The sequence below is a fragment of the Rhinichthys klamathensis genome, unplaced genomic scaffold (genome assembly GCF_029890125.1).
Source record: "Rhinichthys klamathensis goyatoka isolate OS25496 unplaced genomic scaffold, OSU_Roscu_1.1 h1tg000053l_1, whole genome shotgun sequence".
In the NCBI taxonomy this organism is placed as follows: domain Eukaryota; kingdom Metazoa; phylum Chordata; class Actinopteri; order Cypriniformes; family Leuciscidae; genus Rhinichthys; species Rhinichthys klamathensis.
Genome location: NW_026606598.1, coordinates 1,537,189 through 1,559,979, shown reverse-complemented (window position 1 = coordinate 1,559,979; position 22,791 = coordinate 1,537,189). Strand labels below are relative to the sequence as shown.

Genomic DNA, 22,791 nt, shown 5'->3' with positions numbered 1-22,791 from the left:
CAAATTAGTCTTTTTTTTAGTTTAGGACTCCAAGTTGAGGTTATTCCTGAAATTTTAGATTATAAAAAAAAAAAAAAAAAGACTATACATTTTTTTTTTAAAGGATTATGCCCTTTTTCAAAGCCTTAAGTTTCTTTTTGGGCTCTACTAGAATAGATTTTCATACTTTAATGTTAAAAAACACATTATTTTCACATATTTTATATTGTTGCAACACCTCTCCTTCCAGTCTGTCAGTAACGCTCTGTTTAGTTCCTGTCTTTATGAAGCCCCTCCTTTTGAAAGCGCAATGTGCTCTGATTGGTCGGCTGGACCAGTGTGTTGTGATTGGTCAACCGCTTCAAGTGTTTCGGAAATGTCACACCCCTTATCATAACCGTGAGTTTCAAAACACTACAAACGCAACTCAACCAGGCCTTTGGGCGTGAATTATTTAAATTAGGGATACTGTGACGTGTACATTCCATGTGAAAACTCAAGACTACAATCGAGGCGTTTCAGGGAGTACAGAAACAGTGCGCACTGATATAGAGAATAACTCCTTTTGGAGTGGACTTTATGCTTTGTAACTTTACAGATCTTTTTCATGCTCAAACAGCCACTTTACACACTAAAAGTTGAAAATGTAAAAAATCATAACAGGACAGCTCTAAGTAGTTCAGAAGTGGTTTAGCTACTCAGTCAAGAAACTGTACTCATCTAAATGGGTTCATACTAGTAGAAGTATGATCACAACTTAGTCAAAGTAATACACTATAATATAATATAGTACTATAATAGTAATATACTCATTCTAGTACATGGAATCCCAAACAACAGTGCGGTTATGAAGCATATGCAACAAAAACAAACACCTCAATGCAATGTTAAGGCGTGAAAGATACAGTAGATAAAAACACAACAGAACTCAATACAGTAAAGAAGGAAACACAAGGATATTTTATTAGGCTCATCAACTGACAATTACAGAAAAATGCAAATAACAACAGCTGCCTTCTGAGCAGCTTTCTTATACTAAGGTTCAAAAAGGATCGTCATCATGGCAACCAGTCAATTGTTCAAATCTTATCATGCCAAGCCCTTATAAAGTTGGTTTAGAATGCTACATGGTCAAACTGCATAGTGTGTACGGCTTATTGGGCCTATATATATTTCATATTCAAAGTGAATCAAGGTTAAACAGTCTTTTTATAACACGAGTATGCAGTGCTTGGCATTTTCCATGAAAAGCAGTGTTCGGTAGAGTGCTACTGGACAGAGGAGTAATGTGTCAGAAATATAAGAAAATTCTAATAGGAAACTTACAAAAAACAAACGGCACATAGTTCAAGCACACTGTCACCCCCCAACCCCAATACAGAACCTAATCTCCACAAGAGATATTTTCATTACTAAAGTGCATCTCTGCAAGACTTGTCATGAAAAGTGATTGTTGGTTCTATTTCAAAAAAAGAAACACACAGAAAAACGTATGCAAATAGATATATACGTAGTTGTGTATTTTGCTTATTTAAAAGTATTTCACTTATTTTTAAAAGTTTGTAGAAATGTTTTTTAAAAACTATTTACATGCAGGGTTTTGTATTTTTTTTGTGAAGTATGAAGTAATTTACAGACAGCAAACATAGGTGTGTTTTCCAAGGCAACGGCTAATAAGCTAGCGCTGTTTTTCCCTTTCGTTTTTATTAAACTACTATATTTTTAAGAAAACATGGTGATAAAAGCACAGACTGGTGATCAAGGATTTTCACTCTTTTAATAGTTGATGGTTGTCATGTCTCCTTTTCTCTCACCCAAGCAGTGCCTTCATATTTTGGGCAGCTTTGGTGCACTTATGATGGGGTTGGTCTCCTGTAGAAAGCGCCGGCCTGCGCTCTTGTAGTCGTAGGTGCAGTCGTGGGTCTCTGAGTAGCGGTGCATGGAGCAGAAGATGTTGCCACACCTTAGACAAAAATAAACATATCTTTATGAGAACTGCAATAATCAGACACCATTCCAACCAATGCTTTTTCTAAGATGTGAGAGAAAATGCACTTCGGTTATTTCTTCCTCAGAGCTGAATAAATGGTCCATCCGGATGTTCATTAATTTTCAGAATGGAACTAAAGCTGTTAGAAAACTACACAGAACAAATCTCATAGAGGGACCAAATGGAATTGTTTCTAAACATCCCACACAAAGATCATGTATCTTTATTTTTAGAAGACCATGTCTTATTATTCTTATAAACCCAGCATCTTAACAAAATAATGCTTGAATATATATATATATATATATATATTCAATGCTGTTTATGTGTAATCTAGATTACGATATATAGTGTAAATATAAATAAATTAAGTAATTGGTAACCACCATATAGTGTCTTATTATTATTATAAAATTGAATTATTGATCAAATTAAAATATTTAACATGAAAGCTGAGCATTATAATAACACTTAAATTACAAAAATGCCCTGGAAATCAATTTAAGGGGGCAAATATCACAACTATGCTGATTTAAGTAAGAACTAATAGAACATTGATGAGAATATTGCTTCAGAATAAATTACATTTACACCACATTTTTTTCCCCCTCAAGGACAAGCACATAACAAGGCTTAATGTCGAGCCCTGATTCTGATTGATACTTATAATTATTATCAGTGTTAATAATAAGTGTTAATAATAAACAGTTGCTGTCATATATCTGTGGAAAAATTTTAGGATTATTTGATGACTAGAAAATTCAAATAAATAGCATTTATTTGAAATGGAAATCTTTTGTAACAATTTAAGTGCCTATATATATAGTATATATAGTATGTACTGTATATATATAGGCTATATACACTCACCTAAAGGATTGTTAGGAACACCATACTAATACTGTGTTTGACCCCCTTTCGCCTTCAGAACTGCCTTAATTCTACGTGGCATTGATTCAACAAGGTGCTGAAAGCATTCTTTAGAAATGTTGGCCCATATTGATAGGATAGCATCTTGCAGTTGATGGAGATTTGTGGGATGCACATCCAGGGCACGAAGCTCCCGTTCCACCACATCCCAAAGATGCTCTATTGGGTTGAGATCTGGTGACTGTGGGGGCCATTTTAGTACAGTGAACTCATTGTCATGTTCAAGAAACCAATTTGAAATGATTCGAGCTTTGTGACATGGTGGAAGTAGCCATCAGAGGATGGGTAGATGGTGGCCATAAAGGGATGCTCAGGTAGGCCGTGGCATTTAAACGATGCCCAATTGGCACTAAGGGGCCTAAAGTGTGCCAAGAAAACATCCCCCACACCATTACACAACCACCACCAGCCTGCACAGTGGTAACAGGGCATGATGGATCCATGTTCTCATTCTGTTTACGCCAAATTCTGACTCTACCATCTGAATGTCTCAACAGAAATCGAGACTCATCAGACCAGGCAACATTTTTCCAGTCTTCAACTGTCCAATTTTGGTGAGCTCTTGCAAATTGTAGCCTCTTTTTCCTATTTGTAGTGGAGATGAGTGGTACCCGGTGGGGTCTTGTGCTGTTGTAGCCCATCCGCCTCAAGGTTGTGCGTGTTGTGGCTTCACAAATGCTTTGCTGCATACCTCGGTTGTAACGAGTGGTTATTTCAGTCAAAGTTACTCTTCTATCAGCTTGAATCAGACAGCCCATTCTCCTCTGACCTCTAGCATCAACAAGGCATTTTCGCCCACAGGACTGCCGCATACTGGATGTTTTTCCCTTTTCACACCATTCTTTGTAAACCCTAGAAATGGTTGTGCGTGAAAATCCCAGTAACTGAGCAGATTGTGAAATACTCAGACCGGCCCGTCTGGCACCAACAACCATGCCACGCTCAAAATTGCTTAAATCACCTTTCTTTCCCATTCTGACATTCAGTTTGGAGTTCAGGAGATGGCCTTGACCAGGACCACACCCCTAAATGCATTGAAGCAACTGCCATGTGATTGGTTGATTAGATAATTGCATTAATGAGAAATTGAACAGGTGTTCCTAAAAATCCTTTAGGTGAGTGTATATATATGTACAGCAGGACAAGTAAGAAGTCATTCTAAAATGTAATAATTTAAGAATAAACCATAAACTCATACAGGCCTACCACCAAACTAAATATTGGGGGATGTGTCCCTTTTAGTGTTTATGGTGATTATGGCCCTGCTATGAACAAACAAATCAGTCAGGTTGAAAAGAAAGCCCTTTTTAATTTTTAATCACTTTAGCTGGATTGATTCTATACGGCACAGGAGAGAATAACAAGCACAGCTTTCTAATTAGTCCTTTCCAAAGATGCATCATATAAGACTTTGCCTCATTCAAAGCTTTAGGTCAACATAGAGAAACTGAAGTCACAGAAGGTGTTATCAGCAATACTGATGTATGACATTTATGTGAACTACTGTCACCTCTGAACAGAAATAGCTCGGTCTTGTTATGTCAAGTGCAAACGCTCCAAATAAAGTGCATACCTCCGGTTTAGATTGCAGATACACATTAACTACCCTCTTGTAAAGAAATAAAAAACTCATACTGAGGGATACGTAGAGAGAATGCACTGTACCTGCATTCATAGCTGGTGGCTAAACCAGTCTTCTTCCCACACAGGAAGCAGTGCTTCGAACTCTTTTTCTTTGTTCCAGTGGGAGCCTTCACTGGGGGCAAGTGATGTGTTGAAGAGCCTAAAACAACATTTCCACATACACAGACAATGACAGGAATTGAACAAGAGAGACCATTTCAGCACCTATAAAATATGGATTCAAAGGGGAAAAACTACCCATGTACCTTCAAAACCTCCCTGTTTATTTCTACAAAAGTCACAACGATAAGAATCTACAGAAAGACACACATTGTGACAAAATCGTACCAAGCACTGGGGCATGAGATTGGATTTCCAGTCATGTACTTGCTGGTCTATCTATTCTGTTATTTGCCATCACTGTTGCATTTTCGAGCCAGTGACAATCTGAGATGTGACAGAACAGTCAGATGCTCTGAAACACTGGCGGTAAAATGTCAGGGAACATTTCCCAAATGTATCAGCACCACCTGTTGCAAAACCATCATCCAGGCTCGTAAGTGCACAATCACGCAGGAAGTCTCTCTAAGCATCAAACGTCTGAGTGAAGATGTGCCTCTATTTTGTGTGTAATTTCGCATGCATGCTTTTGTAAACATGTGATCATGTGAATATTTATCTATGTGACTGAGTTGTGGTGTTCATTTCCTGTTTCTTGGTTTCAGTCAGCTGTTCTGCTCTGCTCTTTATGATGGTGAATATTTAAAAGCCTGACAGTCCATTGCTGGGCTTATTTAAAATACACCTCCTGACCGCCAGGAAATTATGATTAAAGATACTGATATTATATATATATATATATATATATATATATATATTGTATATATATAACTGATATATTGTTCAGATGAATTCATCGACCGATATGGTGATTTTCTGCTCAAGAAGCATTTCTTATTATTCTCAATCTTGAAAATAATTATATATTTAATTATTTATATATATATATATATATATTTACTTTTAATTAAATATATATATATATATATATATATATATACACATTATAAATGTCTTTACTGTCACTTTTCATCTATTTAATGCATCCTGTAAAATCAATCTGAATGAACAGTAGAGTATATCATGAATTTTCAAAATACTGCACCCCTAAATCACAGGCTCAATCCAAGTTGAACACTCGTACTGAACGAGGACGAAGGCAGCTATGAACTCAGAAGTTTCCCAAACAAGTGACATAATGCAGCATGATAATAAAGTGGACTGTGGATTTACAAATGGGTTTCACAAGCCTGAGGAAGACAGGCTAGTGAAGTAGTGAAGAGTGGAAAAAGTGTAACAAATGGCCAAGGCTTGCCACGAATGCATTAGTCTCAACAACAAAAAGTTTCTCAGTGACATGGGGCAGCAATGTAAGATGGTGTTCTGAATGGTTCGTTTCACATGAACAGCACACTGTTTAAGTCAAGCCACTCACCTAATCTCTTTATTGAACTGGAGAGGCCGCTTGACGAGCTTGACGGCTGCAACAACAAGATTTTGTGTGATAAAGCGTTTGTGAGATTGTTGCAGCACTATTCTCATTAGTTGAAATGCCAAAACTAATGATTCACACTTGTAATCTGTCTTGCATGGTGTACAATGTGCAGCAAGCATCTTTCGTGACAGGATACACGCTCTACTAGTAGTACTAATTTGCATGACAGCATTCGCATGTCATTTTGAGTTAAAGCAAATTCAAATTAAAATGAATTTTACAATAAATGAATCAAATAAAATGTAAATATAAATAATTTAAATAAAATAAAATAATATTAATAAATTATTAAAATGGACAATTTTACACACATTAATGTCACGTTTGAAATAACTGTTGTAAAATAAAATATAGCACATCAGTTAACCAATGAGTCACGAATTTTGAACGTTGCAAAATTGCTTGTAACCAATTAAGCCTCTTAATAGGACTGTTAGAATTATGACAAAAATCATAATCTCACTTATTTTGGTCAATATTGAAATCACGATTATTTAACACGGACATACAATATTAACACGATATCGATATGACAATATGATACGACAAAACCTTACACGATACTGATATATATCAAATTTGATTTCTCCTTGCAACCAACTGAGATCAAATGAACATCAGCAGTATAAAAGGGGAGATCTGTAAAAGCAGAAGTCAAGGTTGCAAACTCACCGTGTAGCCAGCTGTTCTCTGTAGGGGGGAGATCCTTCTCAGCAGGTCTTCCTGCAAAAGATGGATGTTGGTTGGTAGGGGGGCGGCTGTAGCGCATAACCTGCCCAGAGAATACGGTCCAGCCAAGGCCTCTTGACCTCCACTGCCCGCCAGGGAGGCCAGAAGCTCTGCGTTGCTCACCGTGCCCAATGGCTCTTTAGTTGCTTTATTGGCCATCTTTGTAATATCTCTGGCCTCGCTTTTGGAAATCACCTCTGAGCGCTTGTCGACTTTGAGACCACATACAGATGTGGTCCGTGAGGGGGAGCCGACCTGAAGCGACGGGCTGTTGCTGGTTGTGAGGAGAGCATGGGTTGGACTGGGCTGCATGGTGGAACCCGTAAACTCAAAGTGCTGCGGTATGTGAGGAGGAGCGAGGGGGTCACCGGCGAAGTGTAGGTCAGGTTGGGATGCCAGCCTCCAGTTTGAGTTGATGCCTTGGGAAAGAAGAGGAGTTACGGTGTTGGGTTCCGGCAGAGTTATAGAGTTCAGACCTTGCTCACGCTGAGAGGATACGTCCAGGCTCAGGGGCTCAGGAAGATTGAAGGGAACAGCTTTGGGCGGCTCCATTACAGCAGAGTTCTCGGTTACCGTTAGTCTGTCACTCTGGAGATCCACCTCATCCTGAACTCCAGGGCTGGACAGAAGAGATGCAGGTGGGTACACACAGTCTCGCATGACTTTAGGCCCTCTCATATCCAGTCTGGACACTTTGGGAGGGAGTCTGATCTTCCTGGGCACTGGATTATCCCATGGTTCCTCAGCCTGAAGCATATACATGCCTGAAGCTGCAGAGGAAGGATGAGCACGGCTTGAGGAAGTGGGACTTGAGAGAGATGCGAATGGTTGGCGGGAGGTCCCAGCAGCAGGGGATGAAACTGCAGGTTGCTGCTGATTTCCGATCGGAGGTAGGTGCGTTGACGAGAAGTGGCCTATCTGAGGAAGGACACGAAACATTCGGTGGTGTCGGGCAGAGCCAAACGAACCGCTGCAGGGCCGCGGACCCACTGGAGGTCTGACTTTTAATTTAGCAGTCTTCTTGGGCTGACAAAGACACAAGAAAACAATCACACACATATCATGGCAAAGAAGGCACATAAACAGAGAAGATCTGATATGCATTACTTTCTGAGCAGGAGCGGGCGGTATGACCAAAATCTTTTATAGCGGAGTGAGCCACAGTAAACATATATCACGTTTAAAAAAAATAATTCCAAGCGATTTAATGAACAAATTCGCAATGCATCATTAACATTCTGGGCAGTGGGCAATACAGATAAGCCAATAATAAAGTATTAGTTGTGGTCAATAAACAGTGGCAGATATTAAATGTATAAATAAATTACAAATTAAACACTAAAAACGCTAAATCAACTGCTATAAATGGCACATGTGAATTTATGCAGCACAACATTATAATGTACAGTTTGAAAATGCATATTCATTTTTGAGATTTGCTAAAGATTACATTTGAGAGTGTTATTAAATTATTAGTGTTTTTTAAGGTTACATGATAGGAAAGGTAATCTCAATGTAGTGACATGAGCATGCACAATTAAATATCCAATAACCATAATAAAAACTGGAATATTGACTGATAACCAAGATGGAACAAATATATTGTGCGCCCCTAAAAATAGTTCATATTATAATAACTGTGGTAATGACTATTACTGGATAATCCTGTGAATTCAGTAATATAAACACTTTTGGTAAACCAAATATATCTTAAACCAAAATATATCATTTAAAGTCTGGCATCAGTGCAAAAATAGCTTAAAAAAACTCAAAACTTTACAAAATCATGTTAATTAACATCATTTTAATATACATTTTACAATAAATTAATCAAATAAAATGATTACAATTAATATTAGTTTATTTATAAAATATTGATAAATTATTGTTAAAATGGATAGCTCTGAATTATGTTTGTACACACATTTAGTCATGTTGTAAAATTAAATCACACATCAGTTAGGATTCAACTAATGTGCTAAGTTGCGATATTGCTTGTAACTTTAACCAATTAAACTGTGCTTCATGTTACACCTCATAATACATTAAAACATTAAAACGTTTCTATGATGTTGACAGGAGCAATGCATCCAGTACATAAACATGCAAACTTATCAGCTACGGTACATGTGTAAGCAATAACAGCAAAGGTTTCCTAGACAGATAAAAAACAAATATCTGCGACCAAGACATGTCTACTGACAACTATGCATATTTGAGTGTGAATAATTAACTTCATATGCCAATCTGCTGAGCTTGTGGTTATTACTGCGCCAGTTAATCAGACATAGCGTGGGATGGGCGACACTCCCTCAAGCCAGCTGGAGAACTGCGCGCACTTCCATTCTGCTCCACTGACAAATCTAATCAGATGTGTTTGACTGTAAAGGTTCATGCACTTGAGGATAAAAAGATATTGCTAGAAAATGTGGAGGAGGAAAAAAGAAAGATGAATAGCACTTCTAGTCCGCCTATTTTGTTACCTTTTTGTTAAGGTTCATATTCTCCATCTTGGCCTTGAGCAGCTTCATCTTGCTCATTGTGATGGAGTTCTCCAGAGTTTGCTGTTCTGAAGATGCACTCTCTGATTCTTCCTCCTCCTCCGTGTACACATTGTGTACCGAGGCACCGCTGAAACAACCACATACAAGGAGGAACTCTTAGATTTGCTAAAGATTACATTTTTCAGTTTTATTAAAGAACCCCTTTTATGCTATTTTAACGGTTTCTTATTTTGTTTCTTCTAGGTCTTCTACAATGGATTTACATTTATTCTTTAAAACTTTGCAGACCTTTTACATTCACAAACAGCTATATTACACACTGCATGAAAGGTAATATTTGAAAAAGGGGCACTTTAAATTATTCATTTGGGAAAAATATATTTTTGGAAGTCCATTTGGTGATGCAGACTTAACAGACTGTGAAGTTTGCCAGTAAATGCTGATGCATGTCTTCATTAGTAAACACATAGTATGACACAGGAAAACTGTAGTTCTGAAACATCTGCTTTCATCTAAAAAAAAGGGAACCAGGGTGCAGTGTGTTCCTCTTGGCAAGTAACTTCTCTTCTTTTGAACTGACCTCAATGATTCAGACACAGGTGTGAGCGTTCCATCTCCCCTATCCACCACTCGGAAGAAATTGAGCTGATCTCCCTCACGGTACACCAGGAAGGTGACCTGTTTGTTAGGCAGAGACTTTTCCCACATCTCCTCTCTCCCTGCATCAAGGCAGTCAGCGATATCCCTCGCCGAGTCATCTGTCACTGTCACTGCAGGTAACGAGAAGAAACAGGATGCAGGTCATACTAATCAATATCCGATTGTTAACTAACTGTGTGCCTGCACACCTCCTGGAATGGTAAATGAGCAGCTTTTGTTTTTGACCTTAAAACCATTGCATAGTGGCACATAGGAAGGATTAGAAAGTTGCAACAAACCCAGCTTTCACAGAACTGTTGCAGGCCAGTACTGCAGTAGCACTAGTCAACACTTTCCAAATCCAGTCATAAACTACTTCAGTGGTTATGTGATTTGAGTTACTTTTCTGCGTTGCTTTTTATTTGAGCATCTTAGGAAAACAGTGCTGAATTGCAAACACATTAAGTTGAGTGTTGAATAGACTAATATCTGTAGTATATTTTTAAAGATTAACTCTTTAAATCCTGACATACAAAAAATATAGTTAAAAGAAAAACAGAGAATAGAAGATTAGAAACTGAAAAATTTATTCAAACAATATATATATATATATATATATATATACACTCACCGGCCACTTTATTAGGTACACCTGTCCAACTGCTCGTTAACACTTAATTTCTAAGCAGCCAATCACATGGCGGCAACTACGTGCATTTAGGCATGTAGACATGGTCAAGACAATCTCCTGCAGTTCAAACCGAGCATCAGTATGGGGAAGAAAGGTGGTTTGAGTGACTTTGAACGTGGCATGATTGTTGGTGCCAGAAGGGCTGGTCTGAGTATTTCAGAAACTGCTAATCTACTGGGATTTTCACGCACAACCATCTCTAGGGTTTACAGAGAATGGTCCGAAAAAGAAAAAACATCCAGTGAGCGGCAGTTCTGTGGGCGGAAATGCCTTGTTGATGCCAGAGGTCAGAGGAGAATGGCCAGACTGGTTCGAGCTGATAGAAGGGCAACAGTGACTGAAATAACCACTCGTTACAACCGAGGTATGCAGCAAAGCATTTGTGAAGCCACAACACGCACAACCTTGAGGCGGATGGGCTACAACAGCAGAAGACTCCACCGGGTACCACTCATCTCCACTACAAATAGGAAAAAGAGGCTACAATTTGCAAGAGCTCACCAAAATTGAACAGCTGAAGACTGGAAAAATGTTGCCTGGTCTGATGAGTCTCGATTTCTGTTGAGACATTCAGATGTTAGAGTCAGAATTTGGCGTAAACAGAATGAGAACATGGAACCATCATGCCTTGTTACCACTGTGCAGGCTGGTGGTGGTGGTGTAATGGTGTGGGGGATGTTTTCCTGGCACACTTTAGGCCCCTTAGTGCCAATTGGGCATCGTTTAAATGCCACGGCCTACCTGAGCATTGTTTCTGACCATGTCCATCCCTTTATGGCCACCATGTACCCATCCTCTGATGGCTACTTCCACCATGTCACAAAGCTCTAATCATTTCAAATTGGTTTCTTGAACATGACAATGAGTTCACTGTACTAAAATGGCCTCCACAGTCACCAGATCTCAACCCAATAGAGCATCTTTGGGATGTGGTGGAACGGGAGATTCGCATCATGGATGTGCAACCGACAAATCTGCGGCAACTGTGTGATGCCATCATGTCAATATGGACCAAACTCCCTGAGGAATGCTTCCAGCACCTTGTTGAATCTATGCCACGAAGAATTGAGGCAGTTCTGAAGGCAAAAGGGGGTCCAACCCGTTACTAGCATGGGGTACCTAATAAAGTGGCCGGTGAGTGTATATCCTATAAATATATTTATTAGATTAAACATTAAATATTTTTTGCACATGTATTTTTTACCATAATCTATATATCAGGCTTTTATTATATTTTTTGTACAAAAATATATTTCAATGCATTTTTGAAGCAACTTTTTTGTTCATATATACACCTCTATGTATATATATATATATATACACACACACACATACATACAGTGCTATATATAGCATATATATACTTGGAATATAAATAAAAAATATTGTAACAGGAAGCCAGACATTTTGGAAATTATATTATGTTGGAATTAAATAAAAAAATCTATTGGAAATAACTATTTTCTAAATGCACCTTAATGATCATATTGTGAACAATTCATCAAAGCATGTGTTTTATTTATTTTTTAAATCTAATGAAAAACTACAAACTTCTCTCTCATTTAGTCAGTTTAAACCCCACCGCTTTCTGAAAATCGACTGGAAGTTTGCAATCAGATCATCATCTGTCGTCATCCAATCAACAACTGATGGACAGAACCAAGTCCCGCTCAACAATTTTTTCATTTCTCAGATGTACGTCACAATACGAAAAAAAAATTCTGACACTACTTCCGTTACATTGCAACTCTTAAAAGTCCTTCTACTTCCTAAAGGTCATAAATAACCCACCAGGGGGTAGATAGTTTTCTGGGGAAGGTACTGATCATGTTAATGATGCAGAAGCCTTAGAAAGCAATGATTCAAATATGATACATATAGCTTTATAGGAGTTAAGACAACCAGAGCAGATTTATGATATTTTCACAGAGTTCAATGTTATTAAACTCAAATATATGCAAATCTGGGGTTTTCGAATGCACAAGTGTGAAATCACTCATAATGAGTTACTAACCCAGGGTAAATTACTATAAACAGTGTGAAGGCCAGGAATCGGGATTACATTAACCTGGGGTTCAGAATGACAGGGTTAACACACTTTCAACTGTGAAAATCCCAGTCGGTGGTGGAAACGCACCTCGTCTGGTGTTTACAGGCCCTCCCCTCATGGCGAGCACCAGCTTGAGAGTGCAGCCCTCTGTGATGCTGAAAACACAAGCATAGGAAAACTCAGAGCATGCAGTAGCATAACAAACCAAAACCGCTACAGTCTGTACAGTTCTGCCTTTATAAATATTTGCTTCACTTAACATTTGAAGCACAATGAGTGCCATCCAGCCACGCAATATCTTCCCAGAAAGCCTCCATGTGGAAAATTAACTGAGAAGAATTCTTGACAAATCCACCATCTGTGACCTCCAGACTGAGCCAGTGTGCTCTTGAGAGAAGTGGCTGCATTTAAAGGAATAGCTCACCCAAAATGCAAATGCTGTCATTATTTACTCACCTTCATGTTTTTCCAAACCCTTTCATATGGTTTTATTTCTTTTATGGAACATAAAAGGAGATGTTTTTTGAAGAACGTAGAAGCTGCTCAAGAGCAAATAAGATTCGAGAGCCGTGGCGGAGAGGTTTTCCGCGAATAACAACAGAGGAGGACGTCGAATATAGAGCATGAGTCATATGGACTACTTTTATGATACCTTTGTGCTGCCTGGGTCAAAATGCTTTAATTTCACAGATAAAAACAGCTAGGACGTTCAACAAAACATCTCAGTTTGTGTACCGCAAAGACCTTGGGTGATTAAATCATTATAATTTCATTTTTCAAAATGCACCTTGCCAGATTCAGTGAAACATGCAGTAGTTGAGCTTACTTATCGTAATATAACATCCTGGATCCTGTTTTGTAAAGCTGAAAAACTCACCTGTAATCATGTAAGCAGTACTCATCTTCAAGCTCCATACCATTCCAAATCAAATGCTGCTGAGAGACCGGGATGCCTGAGACCAAACAGATGTCGTAAGATGAGTATGTATAGACCTCTTTTTATAAAGCAAACTATAATAAACATTCAACAAGCAATTACGGCATCTAACAGCACATCTGACAAAAGAACAAACAAAAAACTGTCAAAAAAGAACAGGAGCATGGGGGACACATCTGATTGCAGTTAATGGTTGACCAAATGGAATGTTTCTGAACTGCAATCATTTGAGGGAAATGGAGTACAGAAAAGGCACAGAAAATAACATCTGGCCATTGAAATCTTATGTGTAGTATAAATCAATGTCCGGTGGCATTCAGACCTTTCACACCCTTGACTACTCACAAACGTTTTTCTTTTTCTTTTCTTTGTCTTTTCAGACAGGCTGAGATTTGAAGGATAACTAAAAGATGTCCTTTTAGTTCAATATAGAGGCCTTTTGTTAAGGTGTCATGGTATAATAGTGGTCATATAGTATGAAACCACCATTTCTGCACTTTATGGTGCTTTTTGTCCTTTTTAGAGCTTGACAGCTTCCATCCCCATTTTAAGAGAAATTGGAAAGAGAAATTTAGAAGAACATAAGGGTATGATTACTGACCTTTCATTACAGGGTCATTTTTTTCCCTTTGAGATTCACAGAATGTAAACTAACGTTCAAACGTTTGGGGTCAGTAAGATTTCTTTTATGTTTCTGAACGAAGTCTCATACTCACCAAGTAAATACAGTAAAAACTTTCCATTTTAATATATATTAAAAAGTAATTTATTCCTGTTATGGCAAAGCTGATTTTTCAACAGCCATTACTCCAGTCTTCGGTGTCACATGATCCTTCAGAAAGTTCAAAAATAACTTTTTTTATTTGAAATAAAAATCTTTTGTAACATTATAAATGTCTTTATAAATTCCTTGCTGAATAAAACTTATTCTCTCTCTCTCTCTCTCTCTCTCTCTCTCTCTCTCTCTCTCTCTCTCTCTCTCTCTCTCTCTCTCTCTCTCTCTCTCTCTCTCTCTCTCTCTCTCTCTCTCTCTCTCTCTCTCTCTCTCTCTCTCTCTCTCCTCTCTCTCCTCTCTCTCTCTCTCTCTCTCTCTCTCTCTCTCTCTACAGTACTGTATGTTTTAAGGATCAGGCTAAATGAGAAGTATGCTCCCATTTATTTATGGCTAGTGAGTGAGACAGAACCGAGGACGTTTAACCAATTGTGGTTATTAATACAATTGTGTGGAATGACTAATGTTATTTAGCTAACAAATGTTTGTTAATTATGGGGAATCTTATGGAAATGTTGATATAACTATTTAGTTCAATTGTTCTCTAACTAGAGGTTTGAGTCATCACATCTGACCAATTTAACTAAGGAACATTTAACTATAACAAATAATTATGCAAAAACAATGGGGCAGGGTGACTCAGACAGCAGCAGAACAAATACGACTCAGATCTGCCCCCCTGTGTACACAAAATAACCAACAATCATGTCATCTCCAGACCTAGCAAATATCACAGTGGTCAGGAAATAAATAACAACACAAGAAAGCAGCTTAAACGCCTGAAATTGCTTTACAACAAGCTTTTTCAAGGTCATTATTGCCGTTCATTCTTAGGACCGTGAATGCAAATGTTGCACTGACATGAAGATAAGCTTACCACTTAAATTTTTCAGACTTTTACACTGGCCTGTGATTAAGTGAATAGATGTGTCCATCGAGTGTAAAGTGCAATAAGACACCAGAACGCACCCATGCAACACAAAACTGGTATCCATTCCCAGAAGGGGTAGTTTTCTAGACAGGACTGTGACAGTCAGAGTGGTTAGTGTGTGTGCGGCCTGTCCACTGTTTAGAGACATGCCTAGTCATGCTTTTTAAACTATACACAACCTCCGTGTCTAATCTTAATCTGAAGTTTGAAAAAAAAATGTCATATTAAAATCTGGATTTCCTCAACACACCCGTCTCATACTTCTTTTCGAAACTGGACTTATGGACGCTTGTTTCCGGTAAACGTAAATTGGGACTATTATCTCACAATTCGGACTTTTTTCTCACAATTGGGAGTTTATATTTCACAATTCTCACCTTTTTTCTCAGAATTGCAATATAAACTCGCAATTGTGATTTATAGTCAGAATTGCAAGATACATATTTAGTCAATTCTGAGACAAAAGTTAGAAATGTGTGAAAAAATAATTAGCAATTGCGAGAGAAAAAATCTGATTTGAGATACAAATTTGCACTTCTGAGAGAGAAAACAAAAGTCAGAACTGCAAGATATAAATTTGCAATTACGAGTTAAAAAGTCAGAATTACAAGATAAAATTAGCAATTCCGATTTAAGTCCAAATTACAATATACATATTGCAATTCTGAGAAAAAAAAAGTCAGATTTGTGAGTTATATAGATTTTTAACAAAAAAATGAAACAAGCTTCTTTAGAGCTGATCCCTGGAAGGGGGCAGTCATTGCCCCAGATGCAAAGCATAGTGAATCTAAGATTAGCCACAAAAGAAGCACATAGCAGAACTAAAACTAGGCCATTCCTCACCTGTAATCCACAGGGTTGATAAACTCATCTTTAATAAAGCTAACTCCTGCAGGGGAGAGCAGACCTGGTGAAATTAGTGCTGTCTAACACATCTAAGTGATCCTGGGAGGAAAACCATCTCTACTTAAAGGTTGTATCAGCGATGTCAGGCCCAAAAAAGGCCCAAACATGATCACATTCATCTAATCTTTCCTAACGATGCTTTATTTTGGCTTTGAGTGGTTGGTGAAACCAATTGAAAACAACCTTTAAGACTGGCATGTTTAAATACCCACTGATGTATATACAAAACAGTTGTCTAGAATGGCAATGTCCCATCTGGGTTTTCAACTAATGTTTTTTCTCTCTCATTGATTTCAAAATTACAGTCAACCAGGTGATATAAATGAAGCACTCTCAGTCCTAAATTTTAAGCCCAACGTTTGCTCACGCGCAAGTCGTGAGAGACAAACTAGCTGTGCCCCCAAAACAAATAAAAGCTCTTCATTCAAAGAATACTAACATTTCTCGTTCTGACAAAGCTGTTTTCAACCATGCCACGTGATGCTTTAGAGGAGCAGCAACTTTAGTTACTGAGTAATAACAATGGCAGCTTTTGATAGCAAGAGAATCAATTTATTCTCTTCTCCTTTTCTGATTGCTCATGTGTTAAACTGTTGACATGTTTCATCTGTAACTGCATGGGCGGATCACAAACGCAATTACTGAGTGTGCCAGTTGTTAATAAACGACTCAATTTCTTCTGAAGCTCTAAATCAGAATGAAAACATCAGACCAGGACTACTTGGAATATGTCTTCAAAACTACTTGTGGATATTATTTATTGTCTAATTGGTCTAAATCATTATCCAATCAGCACAGACTAAGGTGCATTTCTTATTACAATGCATACATGTTTCCCTTTAGCTTAACATTGATGAGGATTGTGATGGATAAAGATTGTTTCAGATGAATGGAATGTGTGGTTATTATATTGTAATGCATAACATGTAACCAAAACTTTTGAAGTCATTAGAATTAGAAAACCTACAATAATATGAAATGACCACCCCCTTGTTTAATTGCTGGTCAAACCAAGAGTATATCACTCAAAAGTTTGGGGTACATTTTTTTATTTTTTTTTTATATACTTGCAGCAAGCATGCATTAAATTGATCAAAAGTGACAGTAAAGACATTTATAATGTTATAAAAAAAAGTTCCCATCAACTGATTTCAAGGTTGGTTACCGACCTTCTTCAAAATATCTTCTTTTGTATTCAGCAGAAGAAAGAAATTCAAACAGGTTTGGAACAACTTGAGGGGGAGTAAATGATGACAGAATTTTCATTTTTAGGCGAACTATCCCTTTAAATATGAGCTCATAAAACAATGCTACTAATTATTTAGGAGTAAGAAAATTGCCGTTTAAAACAGTATAGTATGTCACATTAAAGCACAAAGAATAGAAAACATGCTAACGTCATGAGACCAAAATCATGGTGTCCGATCAAGTGTAATGTCACCTTTTTATCAAAGCATTGTGCTGTGTAATGAATCAAGAGAAGACACATACCCTCCAATCTTTGAATCTTGACCTTGACGGAGACAACCTGTTCAAATGGAGAGACACGTAGCTGAAAGCAGGTCCCTGTCAAAGTCTCAATGAACAGCTCCATGGTCTCGCTGAAGGGCAGCTTGTAGTGCACTACGCCTACATTGTCATCATTGAAAAACGGTGGGTTTCTCTTGTCAGTCATTACCGCAAAGGACAGGGCTCAGGATGAGACAATAATGAACCCAGCCCAAGGTGGAGGAGTGAAGGCGGAGATGCTGCTTCTGACACAGCTGGAACACATCATGCATGGAGCTTAGGGCTGTGGAGAATCACAATCTCTATATTAGTATACAAAGAACGTGACTTGGTACATTTAAGAATGTTCTGGTGTATATACATACATACATACATACATACATATAGTACTGGTCAAAAGTTTGGAGTTTTTAATGTTTTTGAAAGATGTCTATTATGCTCATCAAGCCTGCTTTTATTTGATCAAAAATGCAGAAAAAAACTAATATTGTGAAATATTATTACAATTTAAAATAATGGTTTTCTATTTTAATATACTTTAAAATATAATTTATTTCCGTGATGTAAAGCTGAATTTTCATCAGTTATTACTCAGATATCAATGTTGGAAAGAGATATATAATATTTTTTTGGAACCTGTGATACTTTTTTCAGGATTCATCGATAAATAAAAAGTTAAAAAGAACAGCATTCATTGAAAATAGAAATCTTTTCTAACAATATAAATCTTTACTATCACTTTTTTATAAATTTAACACATCCTTGCTGAATAAAAGTGTTAATTTCTTTCATAAAAAAAATAAGAAAAAAAATTACTAACCCCAAACTTTTGAACGGTACTGTATATATAGGTACAAAATATTTTTATTTTCAATAAATGCTGTTATTTTTTTTTTTACTTTTTATTCATCAAAGAATCCTGGGAAAAAGTTTTACAGGTTATAAAAAAATATTAAGAACAACTGTTTCCAACATTGATAATAAATCAGCATATTAGAATGATTTCTGAAGGATCATGTGACACTGAAGACTGGAGTAATGATGCTGAAAATTCAGCTTTGCATCACAGAAATAAATTATATCTTAAAGTACATTAAAAAGAAAACCATCATCTTTTTCTCTGTATTTTTTATCAAATAAATGCAGCCTTAATGTGCATAAGAGACTTATTTATATATATATACAGGTCCTTCTCAAAAACGTAGCATATTGTGATAAAGTTCATTATTTTCCATAATGTAATGATAAAAATTAAACTTTCATATATTTTAGATTCATTGCACACCAACTGAAATATTTCAGGTCTTTTATTGTTTTAAAACTGATGATTTTGGCATACAGCTCATGAAAACCCAAAATTCCTGTCTCAAAAAATTAGCATATTTCATCCGACCAATAAAAGAAGTGTTTTTAATACAAAAAAAAAAAAGAGTCAACCTTCAAATAATTATGTTCAGTTATGCACTTAATAGTCAATACTTGGTCGGGAATCCTTTTGCAGAAATGACTGCTTCAATGCGGCGTGGCATGTAGGCAATCAGCCTGTGGCACTGCTGAGGTGTTATGGAGGCCCAGGATGCTTCGATAGCGGCCTTAAGCTCATCCAGAGTGTTGGGTCTTGCGTCTCTCAACTTTTTCTTCACAATATCCCACAGATTCTCTATGGGGTTCAGGTCAGGAGAGTTGGCAGGCCAATTGAGCACAGTAATACCATGGTCAGTAAACCATTTACCAGTGGTTTTGGCACTGTGAGCAGGTGCCAGGTCGTGCTGAAAAATGAAATCTTCATCTCCATAAAGCTTTTCAGCAGATGGAAGCATGAAGTGCTCCAAAATCTCCTGATAGCTAGCTGCATTGACCCTGCCCTTGATAAAACACAGTGCACCAACACCAGCAGCTGACATGGCACCCCAGACCATCACTGACTGTGGGTACTTGACACTGGACTTCAGGCATTTTGGCATTTCCTTCTCCCCAGTCTTCCTCCAGACTCTGGCACCTTGATTTCCGAATGACATGCAAAACTGAGCAACAGTCCAGTGCTGCTTCTCTGTAGCCCAGGTCAGGCGCTTCTGCCGCTGTTTCTGGTTCAAAAGTGGCTTGACCTGGGGAATGCGGCACCTGTAGCCCATTTCCTGCACACGCCTGTGCACGGTGGCTCTGGATGTTTCTACTCCAGACTCAGTCCACTGCTTCCGCAGGTCCCCCAAGGTCTGGAATCGGTCCTTCTCCACAATCTTCCTCAGGGTCCGGTCACCTCTTCTCGTTGTGCAGCGTTTTTTGCCACACTTTTTCCTTCCCACTGATTTCCCACTGAGGTGCCTTGATACAGCACTCTGGGAACAGCCTATTTGTTCAGAACTTTCTTTCTGTCTTGTGTCAATGATGGCCTTCTGGACAGCGGTCAGGTCGGCAGTCTTACCCATGATTGCGGTTTTGAGTAATGAAACAGGCTGGGAGTTTTTAAAAGCCTCAGGAATCTTTTGCAGGTGTTTAGAGTTAATTAGTTGATTCAGATGATTAGGTTAATAGCTCGTTTAGGTACCCTTTTCATGATATGCTAATTTTTTGAGACAGGAATTTTGGGTTTTCATGAGCTGTATGCCAAAATCATCAGTATTAAAACAATAAAAGACCTGAAATATTTCAGTTGGTGTGCAATGAATCTAAAATATATGAAAGTTTAATTTTTATCATTACATTATGGAAAATAATGAACTTTATCACAATATGCTAATTTTTTTAGAAGGACCTGTATATATATATATATATATATATATATATATATATATATATATATACACACTCACCGGCCACTTTATTAGGTACCCCATGCTAGTAACGGGTTGGACCCCCTTTTGCCTTCAGAACTGCCTCAATTCTTCGTGGCATAGATTCAACAAGGTGCTGGAAGCATTCCTCAGGGAGTTTGGTCCATATTGACATGATGGCATCACACAGTTGCCGCAGATTTGTCGGCTGCACATCCATGATGCGAATCTCCCGTTCCACCACATCCCAAAGATGCTCTATTGGGTTGAGATCTGGTGACTGTGGAGGCCATTTTAGTACAGTGAACTCATTGTCATGTTCAAGAAACCAATTTGAAATGATTAGAGCTTTGTGACATGGTGGAAGTAGCCATCAGAGGATGGGTACATGGTGGCCATAAAGGGATGGACATGGTCAGAAACAATGCTCAGGTAGGCCGTGGCATTTAAACGATGCCCAATTGGCACTAAGGGGCCTAAAGTGTGCCAGGAAAACATCCCCCACACCATTACACCACCACCACCAGCCTGCACAGTGGTAACAAGGCATGATGGTTCCATGTTCTCATTCTGTTTATGCCAAATTCTGACTCTAACATCTGAATGTCTCAACAGAAATCGAGACTCATCAGACCAGGCAACATTTTTCCAGTCTTCAACTGTTCAATTTTGGTGAGCTCTTGCAAATTGTAGCCTCTTTTTCCTATTTGTAGTGGAGATGAGTGGTACCCGGTGGAGTCTTCTGCTGTTGTAGCCCATCCGCCTCAAGGTTGTGCGTGTTGTGGCTTCACAAATGCTTTGCTGCATACCTCGGTTGTAACGAGTGGTTATTTCAGTCACTGTTGCCCTTCTATCAGCTCGAACCAGTCTGGCCATTCTCCTCTGACCTCTGGCATCAACAAGGCATTTCCGCCCACAAAACTGCCGCTCACTGGATGTTTTTTCTTTTTCGGACCATTCTCTGTAAACCCTAGAGATGGTTGTGCGTGAAAATCCCAGTAGATTAGCAGTTTCTGAAATACTCAGACCAGCCCTTCTGGCACCAACAATCATGCCACGTTCAAAGTCACTCAAATCACCTTTCTTCCCCATACTGATGCTCGGTTTGAACTGCAGGAGATTGTCTTGACCATGTCTACATGCCTAAATGCACTGAGTTGCCGCCATGTGATTGGCTGCTTAGAAATTAAGTGTTAACGAGCAGTTGGACAGGTGTACCTAATAAAGTGGCCGGTGAGTGTATATATGTGTGTGTGTGTGTGTGTGTATATATATATATATATATATGTGTGTGTGTGTGTGTGTATATATATGGCTGTATGTGTGTGTGTGTTTGTCTGTCAAACATTTGTATATGCCGATCCACCTATAGCACTGAATACTGAATAAGCACTTTATGCCTATTTACTTCTGTTGAACAATGGTTGTTATGAGAATGTTTATTTACAATTAGTCTAAACAACACAAAAGTGCCTTTAAAGCTACAAATTGTGTTTTCCAAAGTATTCTCGTCATGACTCGACTAATAAATGAAGTATAAAAATAAGTCTAGTCGACTAGCTCGGTCTTTTGACTTCAGATAATCGCTTCGTACATCTATTTGCCAGCTTACCTTGACAGCATCATCATCATCAGAGATCTGCAGGGACGGACAGCTGGATCAGAGTCCCAGCCACAACACACGCCAAAAGCTAGGTAGTTACCTCTAAAGGTAAACGCAACCGATTCTCCAGTCTCTGAACTGTTATCCGAAAAAAAACTTTCAATAAAAGGTGCTTTAATTCTGTTTTAGTGGCTAGCTGGTTTTAGCAAAGCAGCACAGTCAGCCAAGCAAACTAACGTTACTCGCGGATGCCGTTGATGCTTACCAATTCCTCCTCCACCTTTGCCGTTTCTAAACGCCAAAACGATTCCTTTTTTTTTTCGAGCCAGGAACAATTGCTTTTGTTCCGATGTTATGAGGCTCAAAGGCCCCATTAAATAATACAAAAAAAAACTGAAAAGGAGGCAGCCTATTGTGATGTTCTTGATTGACAATGAGGAGAACGAATGACATTAGCCGTTGTAGAAAAAGAGAGTCACTCGTCCAATGGTAACGCAGAGTGGGCGGGACCATGCTCGCGACTCCCCTTTCCATCTCCCGGATGTTACCCTGGTCACCCTGGCAGCGTCAAACAACACTTTGTGACTATATCTGGTTCCATTTTCAATGTATAAAATTGGAATCTTTAAAGATTTTAAATTAAGAAAAAATGTTGGTCCTCTACAAATGTGT

General features: G+C 38.2%; 1 protein-coding gene across 2 annotated transcripts; it reads right to left on the bottom strand.

The window, feature by feature from the left end:
- Nucleotides 1–911: 911 nt before the first annotated feature.
- zfand4 (zinc finger, AN1-type domain 4) lies at nt 912–22,667 on the bottom strand. 2 transcript variants are annotated; one of them, XM_056248089.1, is made up of 10 exons: nt 22,129–22,667; nt 17,728–18,028; nt 13,568–13,643; nt 12,778–12,845; nt 9,891–10,080; nt 9,290–9,437; nt 6,750–7,832; nt 6,018–6,063; nt 4,565–4,682; nt 912–1,942 (listed from the first exon to the last, which is right to left on the bottom strand). In XM_056248089.1, exons 2-10 carry the CDS (start codon nt 17,909–17,911, stop codon nt 1,807–1,809), a joined length of 2,049 nt encoding a protein of 682 aa, XP_056104064.1. In that variant the 5' UTR covers nt 17,912–18,028; nt 22,129–22,667; the 3' UTR covers nt 912–1,806. The 2 variants fall into 2 exon arrangements, with proteins under 2 accessions (XP_056104064.1, XP_056104065.1); XM_056248090.1 differs by having other exon boundaries at nt 22,385–22,667.
- Between the last annotated feature and the right edge of the window lie 124 nt (nt 22,668–22,791).

What these genes read in the sequence shown, in the direction of transcription:
- zfand4 (XM_056248089.1), bottom strand. Translation starts at nt 17,911, where the DNA reads ATGACTGACAAGAGAAACCCACCGTTTTTCAATGATGACAATGTAGGC. An exon ending in CAAGATTCAAAGATTGGAGG is followed by an intron (nt 13,644 to 17,727) that starts GTATGTGTCTTC and finishes GTTTGGTCTCAG; the next exon opens with GCATCCCGGTCTCTCAGCAG. An exon ending in ATATGAACCTTAACAAAAAG is followed by an intron (nt 7,833 to 9,289) that starts GTAACAAAATAG and finishes TGTCTTTGTCAG; the next exon opens with CCCAAGAAGACTGCTAAATT.